Source organism: Antechinus flavipes, chromosome 4, assembly GCF_016432865.1.
Source record: "Antechinus flavipes isolate AdamAnt ecotype Samford, QLD, Australia chromosome 4, AdamAnt_v2, whole genome shotgun sequence".
NCBI lineage: Eukaryota > Metazoa > Chordata > Mammalia > Dasyuromorphia > Dasyuridae > Antechinus > Antechinus flavipes.
This window is the reverse complement of record NC_067401.1, coordinates 197051998-197064603: the sequence shown is the minus strand read 5'-3', so window position 1 is coordinate 197064603 and position 12606 is coordinate 197051998. Positions and strand designations below refer to the sequence as shown.

The 12606-nt window shown below is 37.3% G+C and overlaps 1 protein-coding gene across 1 annotated transcript in view; it reads right to left on the bottom strand.

The window, feature by feature from the left end:
• The window catches only part of TBC1D22B (TBC1 domain family member 22B), a 101332-nt gene that overhangs the window by 38090 nt on the left and 50636 nt on the right, over positions 1-12606 (bottom strand). Inside the window, exons 6-8 of the mRNA XM_051996806.1 lie at positions 12309-12437; positions 9754-9819; positions 1778-1892 (exon numbers count right to left, since the gene is read on the bottom strand). Of these exons, the coding sequence (XP_051852766.1) occupies positions 1778-1892; positions 9754-9819; positions 12309-12437 (310 nt within the window). The remainder of the gene's footprint in view (positions 1-1777; positions 1893-9753; positions 9820-12308; positions 12438-12606) is intronic.

Here is a 12606-nt window from a genome sequence, read left to right as displayed (position 1 = left end):
CCAACAAGTTTAATAATGATGCTAAGCATTTAAACCAGCAATCAAACTTCAAATGGAGATTGAAAAATGCTATAACATATGCTCAAGTCTATACTTAAGAGTATTATTTCAGAAAACAATCACTACACTAAGCAGTGGGATATCATAAGAAGAAACCAAAAAATCCTAATAAATAGATCAATTATTCTAGTTGACATAGGAGCAACTCATATTTATGCAGCACTTTATCACTTAACAAAGCCATAGAGATAAAAGATGTCAAGTGACATGCCCATAGTTAAACATGGCTTTTAAGTGTTAGAACCGAATTTCAAACACCAGTCTTCTCTCATTTTAAGTTCAGTATTTTCCCTATTACATTAGTCACCCAATAAAATGCATGCCATTCCATGTTTTTAAAAAATATCTTCCCTTATATCAAAGCATAGACTGATTTTTTGCTTTTAAAAAGTGTCCCAACCTAGAATCATTTTGATTGTATGCATACATACACAGCAGGTAGCTATTGCCTCTTTCCATAAATCATTACACTTAGCCAATAGAACTATTTTTCAAAATTTAAAAAAAAAACTACTTAACCTAAAAATATATCAGCCTTGAACTGTTTTCTCAAGTCATTAAATCACGAAATCCATTTGATCCAAAAAGTCTACTCTATCAATACTTATTTTTTTTTAAATTTTTATTTAATAATTGCTTTATATTGACAGAATCCATGCCAGGGTAATTTTTTTTTTTTTTTACAACATTATCCTTTGCACTCGTTTCTGTTCCAATTTTTTTCCCCTCCCTCCCTCCACCCCCTCCCCTAGATGGCAAGCAGTCCTTTATATGTTTGATACGTTGCAGTTCTATCAATACTTATTAACACTCTTTCATGTCACTTGCTCTGCTTTCAACTTAAAACTCACAGGAGTGGATGTCCTATGAAAGATTATTTAGTCCAAATTCTCAGAGAGGGAAATATCTTGTCCTCAGACAAATGATTAGTGAATGCCATGGCCACAAAAAGAATCCAAATTTCCCAATTCCCTGTCTAGAACTGTTCTCCTCATAACACGAGGCAAAGTGAACACAACTATCACACTGAAGTTATTATCCTAAAAGTGCAAAATTTCAAGACAGTCTTCCCAAAAGGTCATAGAAAGTTTAAATAAGTTAATCAAATTCTTTTAAGTCTATTACCTGATTTCAGGACTATCTTAATTTCTAGAGTCCTGGATAGTCTTGTACTTTCAGGGCTGACATTATTACCATGATGCTCTCTAATGTACGGCGACATGGGCTCCAGGTCTCAAGTTTTCCATCTCTCCCCTTGGGGCAAATATATGATGAAGGGTCCATTCTGCTTTCTAGGGATTGCCTATGAACTGATGAGAATGTCTGAAGTACTTCCAGCAAAGATTAAAAAAAAAAAAAAAGATGTCTGCAGCTTAAAACTGAAACAATCACAAGTGAAGGTCTTTGCCCAAGGCTTGTTAAAAAGCAATCCCCAAATAACCAAATTTATTTGGTTAGTATCCAATTTTTTTTATATTCTGAAAAAGCAGACTTCCTCAGTCTGATTACAAGCTCAGTGCAGCTGACTCAAGAGAGGAATTTTGTGTCACTTGTATCAAAATAGACTTAACTATGCAGTAAAATTGAATGGAAAAGGCATTATCTGCTCTGAGTGACAGAGGCACTAATGACATTGGGACTGGTCCTTTCAAGAAGAACACAGAAAGAATAAAAGAAAAAGTAAATTTTTGTTCCAGGTGGCACTTGTGCATCTTACCCACATATTCTGAGAGGAAGACGACAAAGAATGGAGTGACCAAGTCATTAATTCCCTGCACGTAGCCACTGGCAGGGTGTCTGATGGCCCAAATGAACAGAATTCTTTCAAAGATCTAGGAAAAGGAGAAAGAAGAGAAATGGTGGAGTTAAAGGCCGGCAGACCATCATCTTTCAAGTACCTAAGAAAAAGTCAGCATACCAACATATTCACACTAGGAAGCCTAAGATGTTTACCTAATTCTCAACTATGAAGATCAGGGGTCCTCAAACTATGGCCACAGGCCAGATATGGCAGCTGAGGACATTTATCCCCTTCACCCAGGGCTATGAAGTTTCTTTATTTAAAGGCCCACAAAACAAAGTTTTTGGTTTTACTATAATCCGGCCCTCCAACAGTCTGAAGGACAGTGAACTGGCCCCCTATTTAAAAAGTTTGAGGACTCCTGATAGATTAAAAAAAAAAATCTCTTCTCCTTTGGCTGTTTGATAATCTGTACAAGGTGGAAACAATAACTGAAATGCCTATTGCCCTTGAAAGTATATATTTTCCTCACAATAATCCTATGAAGTGCCAAGATTATCCCCATCTTGCAGATTCAGAAACTGAGGTTCAGACACTTCAGTGATTATACCAGTTACACAATATTGGAGCTGGGAGAAGAAGATAGATAGATGTCCAAGTCCACTGCTTTTTCCACTAAAATATGAAACTAAGATCAGTTCATTTTGCTACCTGGACAATGACTGAAATGAGTACGTTACTCAAAGAGGCTATTATTCTCCAACAGGAGGGCTGACTGCTTTTTAATTCAATTTCTATTTTGAGAAGAGTATCAAAGAATATCTGAGCTCTTTTTCAAAGATCATTTCTTTTTCATATATATATAGGAGATAAAGGAAACTAATATGAGGAATGCCATACTGTAAAAGAGGAAGGAAAATAATAAAAATTCATATTTAGGAGGCAGCTAGGTGGCACAGTGGATACAGCACCAGCCCTGAAGTCAGGAGGACCTGAGTTCAAATCTAGCCTCAGACACTTAACACTTCCTAGCTGTGCGACCCTGGGCTAGTCACTTAACCCCAATTGCCTCACAAAAAAAAAAAAAAAAAAAAAAACAACAACCAAACAAAACCCCTCATATTTAACAATTTCACATTTTCAAAGTACTTTATTTAAAACAACTCTTGAGAGATAGGTACAGCAAGTATTATTCCTATTTTACATAGGAGGAAATTGAAACTGAGAGGCTCAGTAATGTTTTGATGGCCATCACATTAGTATCCAGGTAGCCCAAATTAGTTATACAAAAGTCAGTGTGCAATCTGAACAAAACAGAAGGTAATCTAGACATTATCTTGGGATGGGAAGTCATGCACATTATAGTCAGATGAATCCTTAAATTGAGAATTTTTTAAAAATGGAGTCAGGGCATCAGTGAGAAAGTTTTTAAGGGTAACAGAACCTCTGGAAGTGAAAAGAACCCTATGGGCAAAGAAGAAGGCAGTACTAATGCCGTGAAGCTCTCTTCTTTGGTCATTCCAGCTCAAGGAATCTCTCCTTCCCTTATAATCTCCAGTTTCCAAAAGAGGCTATACACATTTGTTTCACTCTAGTTCCTTTGCTTTTGAGACCAGACAGACACATCCAGAGGCTGGATTAGAGAGGGACTCATGAGGTTTAAATTTCAATCCTAGTTCTACCACTGATTTATGACCATAAATAAATCCCTTCCCAATGCTGGGCTTCAGTAATAAAATTAGGGGATTGAACTAATGATCTAATGATCCACTCAGCAACTTGATTTAAAGTTATATTCAAAGACTCTAAGTGAATCATAAACGATAGACAAACTAGAGGCAGATAATAGGTAGAGGGCTCTGCAGTAGGATAACAAAGTAATCTTAACCCTAATCTCTCTCTCTATATACACACACACACACACACATACATATATACATACATACATATCATACACACGCATATAATCTTTTATTTTCCAATTACATGTAAAAACAATTTTTAACATTTTGAAAAATAATTCTGAGTTCCAAATTTTCACCCTCTTTCCCCCCACATCTTCCTCAAATAAGAAGGCAAGCAATTTGATGTAGCTTATAAATGTCGAGTCTATGCAAAATATATTTCCATATTGGTCATATTGTGAAAGAAAACACAGACCAAAAAATCCAACCCTCCTAAAACTCTCCCCCACAACCAACTCAACCCCCTAAATAAACAAAGTACAAGATAATAAGTTTCAATCTGTATTCAGTCTCCATCAGTTCTTTCTTTGGAGGTGGTCCTTTGGAACTGTCTTGGATCACTGTATTGTTTATTTTTTTTTATTATTATTATTTTTTAAAATAACTTTTTATTGATAGAATGCATGCCAGGGTAATTTTTTACAGCATTATCCCTTGCATTCACTTCTGTTCCGATTTTTCCCTTCCCTCCCTTCACCCCCTCCCCCAGATGGCAAGCAGTCCTTTACATGTTGAATGGGTTGCAGTATATTCTAGATACAATATATGTGTGCCGAACCAAACAGTTTTCTTGTTGCACAGGGAGAATTGAATTGAGAAGGTATAAATAACCCGGGAAGAAAAACAAAAATGCAAGCAGTTTATATTCATTTCCCAGTGTTCTTTCTCTGGGTGTAGCTGCTTCTGTCCATCTTTGATCAATTAAGGCTCTCTTATCGAAGAGATCCACTTCCATCAGAATACATCCTCAAACAGTATTGTTGTTGAGGTATATAATGATCTCCTGGTTCTGCTCATTTCACTCAGCATCAGTTCATGTAAGTCTCGCCAGTCCTCTCTGTATTCATCCTGCTGGTCATTCCTTACAGAACAATAATATTCCATAACATTCATATACCACAATTTACTCAACCATTCTCCAATTGATACACTGTATTGTTTAGAAGAGCTGAGTTATTCACAATTAATCATTATACAATATTGTTGTTACTGTATGCAATGTTCTCCTGGTTCTGCTTTCACTTTGCATCACTCATGCAAGTCTTTCCAGTTTTTTTTCTGAAGACATTTTGCTCATAATTTCTTATAGCACAATAAGTATTCCATTACAACCATATATCACAATTTGTTCAGTCATTTTCCCACTGATGGGCATTCCCTCAATTTCTAATTCTTTGCCCTTACAGAAAAAACTGTTATAAATATCTTTGTACAAATAAATTTTTCTTCTTCTTTTTTTTTAATCTGAAATACAGACCTAGTACTGGGTCAAAGGTATGCAAAGATTTATAGTCCTTTAGGCAGAGTTCCAAATTCCTCTGAAGAATGGTTGAATCGGTTTACAACTTCATCAACAGTGCATTAGTGTCCCAATTTTCCACATTCCTTCCAACATTTATCATTTTCCTTTTCTGTCATATTAGCCAATCTGAGAGTGTGAGGTAGTATCTCAAATGGTTTTAATTTTCATTTCTCTAATCAATGATTTAGAGCATTTTATCATAAGACTATAAATAGCTTTGATTTCTGTCTGAAAATTGCCTATTCATATCCTTTGGCCATTTATCAATTGGGGGGACTTGTATTCTTATAAATTTAATTCAGTTTTCTATATATTTGAAAAATGAAACCTTTATGAAAGAAACTTGGTATAATTTTTTTTATTGTTATGAGTTTTATTTTTTTTTAAATTTTTATTTAATAATTACTTTATGTTGACACTCGTTTCTGTTCCGATTTTTTTTCCCCTCCCTCCCTCCACCCCCTCCCCTAGATGGCAAGCAGTCCTTTATATGTTGGATATGTTGCAGTATATCCTAGATACAATATATGTTTGCAGAACCGAACAGTTCTCTTGTTGCATAGGGAGAATTGGATTCAGAAGGTAAAAATAACCTGGGAAGAAAAACAAAAATGCAGATAGTTCACATTCGTTTTCCAGTGTTCTTTCTTTGGGTGTAGCTGCTTTTGTCCGTCATTTATCAATTGAAACTCAGGTCTCTTTGTCAAAGAAATCCACTTCCATCAAAATATGTCCTCATACAATATCGTTGTCGAAGTGTATAATGATCTCCTGGTTCTGCTCATTTCACTTTTGCTATAATTTTTTTAAAGTTTTGATTGATCACTGTGTATTTCCTTTCATTCTATGTTTTCCATTTCTTTCTATCCGTTTCTCCCTCTCTCTCTCCCTTCCCCCTCTCACTCTGAGTATTAGCTAGTATACCAAAGCTTTTCCTTATCTTGGAAACTAAGTATGGGCAATGCAATAGAGTCCAATACCCAGTGCCTACAAGGATTCCCTGCCTTCTGACTAGTTATCTGACTCCTTTACTCTCTATGTTTATTTCTAACTATTCATGCTGATTATTAATCCTGACACTTCTATTAGGGAACAAACTTCACAAGGGTCACATATAATCTTCATGATGTTTTTCCAAGTATAAATGAAGTACTACACACCCTTTAAATCCTCAAACACTGGTTAACAGAACTTTGTTTTAACAGTAAAGTGTATATATAATAAGACTATTGTATGTTAATGTAGATGTTTTCTTTGTTTAATGAACTCAGCAAAACAACAATGGGATCAAAAGTACAATCCTGGGGATTTAACTACAGCCAGAAAAATACTGTGACAACAAAGGCCAAGAAACATGTTACTGAGGGAGATTACAAAACAACCATTACAGAAGGTCACTAAAAATGTCAGGACTGGCATGGCTGTAGTTCTACTTGTGACAAAAGAACAACCAGAAGATCGCTAAAGGTCCTTCTCAGCTCTGTGACTCAATGGGTTTGCGGTACACAACACACAATCTATCTCCTTCTGCACTAACAAAGATAAGCCTTTCAAAGATAAGCCTTTGAGATTTGTTACGTCTGCACAGCATGCACAGTACATGGTGAGCACTTAAATGTCTGCTTATCTGATCTTTCTGGGCCCTCTCCTACTACAACATACTAGAAGTTAAAAAAGAGAGCGGTTTGTGGTTTTTTAAGTTTTTTGAATACTTAAATTCTTTCCAACACTTGAAGGAAGATATAATCCATATGTTGAGGCACATATGCACAATTACATGTCTCTGAAGTACTAAATTCAATAGATGATTGGAGCTGGACAGTATCTGAAAACCATCTAATCCTCCCTGCTCCTTGATTTTATAGACAAGACAACTGAGGCCCAGAGATGCCAAATGACTTGTCCACAATCATAAGCTAACCAGGAATGGAATTCAGGCTTTCTGGCTTCTCTTTCAGTGCTTTTCCCATTATATTATGATGATCCTCCAATACATCCATCCTAAATATAAAGTAAAGATAAAAGGGGTTGAATAATGGGGAGCAAGCTGGGGAATAGGGAAAACTTTCTGTTTTCTCTTGGGTAGTGTTATTGTTTTAATTCGAATCTTGCATCCCTAGAATGAGATGCATATTTGTGTGGGTTTTCAGTCCAATGCAATAAAAAAGAACATCAGACTCTTTAGCCACAGAACCACAAAAGAGACATTAAGAATGGGAAGAGACTCTGGAGGCTTCCATCAAGAATGCTTGGAAGCTTCCAGAGAGAAGGTGCCCACTGTCTCTTGTAATGTTCTTTTTTTTCCTAAAATATAATCATTCTCTGGGAGCAAGTTTCCTGGGGGGCTTCTGGAGACAGCCTTAGTTTCAGTTCTGAGTAACAATCACCTCAAATGTAGGAAGCTGTTAAAAGTTCAGATCCTTTATTGTCTCTTCCAAAATAGCTTGGTTAGTTTTCTTAGAGACCTATCTCCCTCCTTGGTTCCAAGAGCTCTTGCAGCTCCCTCTGAATCTTGGTTCTGAATCTCCTGACTGAATTCTGGCTCTGAAAATCTCCCGAACTGACTCTTGCTTTTTCCCTCTCTTCCACTGACCCTGACTTAGGCTCTAAGAGGTTCTCATTGCATTTGGGTTGGAAAATTTTTCCATACACCAAGTCTTATTTTGAGTCTCTGCAGTGTCATTCCTGCCCCTCCTTTTCCCACCCTCTTCCCCACTCCCTGATCCTGCTGGTTCTATCCAATGGGACCCAATGGTACAAATCCAAATTCTCTTCCACATAACCCTTCAAATACTTGAAGGTTGCTATTATGTCTTCCAAAATCCTCTCTTCTCCAGATTAAGCCCTCTTCCTTTGTTCCAGTCTACTCACCATTATGTTTAACCCTTTTGAATTCATTCATCGCTTTCTATTGTGTTCTTTTTTCTTCTTTTAAATATATAATAATGATGATTTTCTCTGGGGAAGAGCAGGTTTCTCAGGGGAGGTTTTCTGGAGGCAGCCTTAGTATCAGTTCAGATCAATAATTACCCCAAATGCAGCCAGCTGGTAAAAATACAAATATGTATTTCTCTTTCCAAGTCTTGTCTCTTTCCTTGGGCCCGATAGCTGGATTCTTAGAGGCCTATCTCTCTGCTCAGTTCCAAGAGCTCTTGCCACTTTGTCCTTTGCTTCTGCCTCTGCTTTCTTCAGTCTTCAATCCAGCTCCACTCTTCATGTAATTCCGCTGAAATCTGTCTGAGAGCCTCTGTCTGTTTCTTTTATATGAGAGAAAGGAATTGTGGGATACGAGAGAGAGGGATTATGGGTTTTCTCCCATAGTGCTCTCTGGCCCTAAGAGCTTCAAGGGAGGTGTGAATTCACAAAGTTACACAGTTAACTTTGTGAACTCCCATGAGTAAAGATGTGAACACAAGCATTGTATCAATTAGTTCTACTTAGTACCTTGTTTCAGGTTCTGGCCCAAAACATCTTGTAAGATCAGATCAATAATCTATCAACTCTAATGAGTTAGCAGTTTCTAAAGATTCCAACAGCTTTCCTCAACTGTGATACCTCAAACTGAATATGACACTCTGCTGTGACAGGACTAGGATAAAGTATGGTGGGAGTATTATTATCTTTACGGTTTTGTCAATAACTTGCCACATGGCTGACTGACACATGGTTAACTCATTCTGAGCTGGCAGTCCACTATAACCTTACTGTGTACCAGTTTCTAGCCATACCTTTCCTCATCCTTGTTTTGTTGAACATGAGATCATAAAATTTATTTTTGTCCTTATTAAATGTATAATTAAAGCCCAATTTTTAACCTGTTAAGACCTTTTTGCATCCTGCCATCTAATATGGCAAGTTATTACTCTCAGCTTCATGTCACACACAAATCTGAAAGCATGGCATCATCCATGTCATAAATAGAAATAAGAAGAAATAATCTGTCATGCACAGACTTCTGAGACTCTCCAATATAAACAGTAATCCAAACTGACAGCAAATCATCAATCAATTGGACCTTTGGAATCTAGCTATTCAAGTAATTCCAAATCTGTCTAACTGTAGACCTGGGATCTGCTGCATCTCTGCACAAAATACAGCACAAGAGATTTTGTCAAATGTTTTGCTAAAATATAAGAAGGCCATATCTACGACACCTACTGCCCTGATCTTCCAGTCTAGTTACATTGTAAAATAAAGAAATGCATAACATAATACATTCGTGAAGCCATTTTAGTTTTTAGCAATTAATGTTTCCTCTCTCTATTCACAAACCACCCTTTTAAATGTGCTCTGGAATTTTGTTATATGAATAGAAAGCAACTCACTTGCCTATAGTTTGCAGATTCCTCTCTTCCTGAAGAAAAGAGTACAAAGATCTGAGTTCTGTTTCTAAGCTGTTTCTAACTAGCTTTGTGAATCTGGGTCAGTCATTTAATCTCTGCAAGGCTGTTTTCCTCACCTAATCTTTGCTTCACTTAAATTAGAGATTAAAGGACAGATTAACGTAATGAAAGTGAATTAAAATGTAAGAAGCAATATATAAATGTATATAATGTAATTATCATCTGTAGCTATATAATCTGAGGCAAGAAGAAGAGATCTTAAGAGCAAAGGAAGGGTGACAGAAGCACACTATGAAGTATAGAAGAGGGAAAAGAAATCAAATAATAAAGTGCATGCCTCACCTCTTGAACAAGTGGCTGCTGGAATAACGGAATGAGAGGATTCGTCCTTGGAATGTCAATGTGTATCTGAAAAAGAAGAGCCGTGTCCAATTAGGCCCATGACCAAAGACAATCACCAATCTACACTTGTCAGAGTTATTTTAGGACTAGAACACAAGGGCCTGATTACACGCTAGTGCATAGGAATGACATTTCCTTTCTGTAGGAGCTCAGAAAATTCCTGCTCCTGCTGATCATCATGAAAAAAACCTGGTGTACTCCCATTGGTTTTCCTTGGAGTGCACACATAAGCTAAATTTACAGGGTAACAACTGGTTGAAAAGTGAAATAAAAAATGGGTTGAAGAGTGTTAGTCACAACACCCACACAAAATCAACTACTCTTCCTGTTGGACAGTCCTTCCAATGTATTACAGGGATGTCTCGTGTTGGAGCTCATTAACTAATAAAGATGCAGCATAGACCCAAAAAGATGTACTTTTCATGTTTTTTTCAGAGTTTTACTCAGCAAAAATTAGTCACAGTTCCTGTGATTCAGGAGGTTTGATGGCTGCAGCTGTGGTCCTGATAGATTCTGTGAAACAAGTTCTAAGAATGGCAGCATTTTCACTTGTCAGCTTCAGGACAGGGAAACCTTCAAGAGTTCCTTCTGAAGTGAGAGGAAAGGGGGCTCCCCCACTCACAAACAAAACTATCAGGAGCCCTAAAAGAGGCAAGAATTCAGAAAATAATTCAATCAACATCTATTGATGCTTACTATGTGCAAAGTACTGTGCTAGGCTATCTAAAAGTGTAAATTTTTAAAGAGATGAACTAGGTACACAAAGAACTATCACCCAAAACAGGACATCATTAGTACACAGGAGAGCTGCAGAGTGTTGAGATGTGGAAGGAAGGAAGGAACCACAAACGGAAACCGACGCACTTAAGGTACAGCTCCTCCCTCTAGTATTCTTCCATATTTTTCTACAACTATGATCATGACTAACTCCTCTAATTCAATGCTGTTGCCAAATCTTGTCAGTGCACGACAGAGTAAATGTCTTGACAACTGTCAATGACAGCTGTGGGCAAACAGATACTAATGTTGAATAGGGGCTTTAGTCAAATGGTCTCCAGGTTTTTGGCTGTGCATCTCATCATTAAGAAACTTTTGAGCAAGACTCCTAATACATGTGTGTTTATTTTTTAAACATAAAGTATATATGTGTATGTGTATACACTAGACTACTAATTATGTACATTATAACATTTTTACAAAATAGACTTTATAAAACAATAAGATAAAGATGAAATCATTTTCCCCCTAAAGTCAAAGGAGAGCCCACCACAATTTATTGAGAAGGACCATAATATGGTCAGATCTGCAATTCTGGAAAATGGAGAAACTATTGCAATAGTCTAGGCAAAAGGCAATGAAAGCCTGAACAAGAGTGATGTCTCTCTGAATGGAGAAAAAGTGAAGAGGTTGTGGAGGTGGAAATGACAAGATTTGATGACTGAGTATGTAAGGTACCGGAGAATAAGGAGCTAAGGAAGGCATTGAGGTTGCAAACCTGGGGGATTGATTGGAAGGATGGTGGTACCCATCTGGTAATAGGTCAGTTTTGGGGAAAATAATGTAATAGACACTGCAATGAAGATAAAAACTTATCCCTGACAGCTCATCCTGGATGACTCACTTTGTTCTACCCAAAATGAAAAGGAGGGACATACAGCTTTTATCCAATAGGCACTGCTGTGAAGTTCAGGCTTCACTCTCATTTGAAGGAGAGCCTGCTATATCTGGGAAGTGATCTGGGGGCAGGAAACTGTTATTCTGAAGGGTGGGGATAGAAGAGTAGAGGAGAGGGACATCTTCCCAATGGTACCTGCCAGTTGGTAGAAGATAGGTTTTTATTGCCCCAAGAGGGCCTTATTTGGCTTACAAGAGGGAAAACTGGGAGAAAACTTCTCTCTTTATCTCTACCTCTTGGCTTCTTTTCAGGTCTTAACTAAAGTTCATCTTCTACAATGTCTTTCTTAGTTCTTAATCTTAGTGCTTCACCTCTGAGACTAACCCCTAATTAATGATGTTATTATCTTATTTGTACACAGTTGTTTGCATGTTGATTCTCCTACGGGAGCAGAAGCTGTTCCTTCCTTTCCTACCTCTCCCCTCATTCCTTTTTTCTTCTCTCATCCCCTTCATGGAAGAAGGGGTAAGAAAATTAGGGAAATAAGAATAGGACAGTTTGTGTTGCAGATAATCCCCCAAACAGCCTAGGAGGGATGGGGGAAGGAAGAGAATGTAATCCATCTTTCCATCCTCTGATTGACTAATTATAGAGTCCTTGGGATCAGGCTCACTTTGGAAAACACTGCTTTATTCAGTTAGAAAAAATATATGATATTGAAAGAAGAAAGGTCATAGTGTTGCAATATTTTCAACCATGGGTATGCCAAGAAACTGATGACCTAAGTATCTGAGAATGCTTTGATTATGCCCTAGAAATAGTCTGGGGCCAATGGTACATTAGAGAGAGAAGAGGAAAATTCAGCAAATTATAAATATACCTGTCGATAGGTATCCTGGTGGTGTTCTTCATTTCTGGAGTCGTAATACTGCTCAATGAAACCAAAGTATTCCTCCCGTTTTCGCTGCAGAGTCATCTTCCTCCGCTCAGTGTTGGCTGGGAGGTATCCCTACAAATAGAAGCCCAGGTCAAAGGTGAACAGACACTGGTCAGATGGAGTCATAACTTTATTTTAGCTTTACTACTATACTAGAAACTATAAAAGGAAAGGAGAAAAGTCTTCCAAAAGGATGGTGATTAATCTTTTGTTAGTTTTTGGTTTCCCAGTTTTTTCCTTC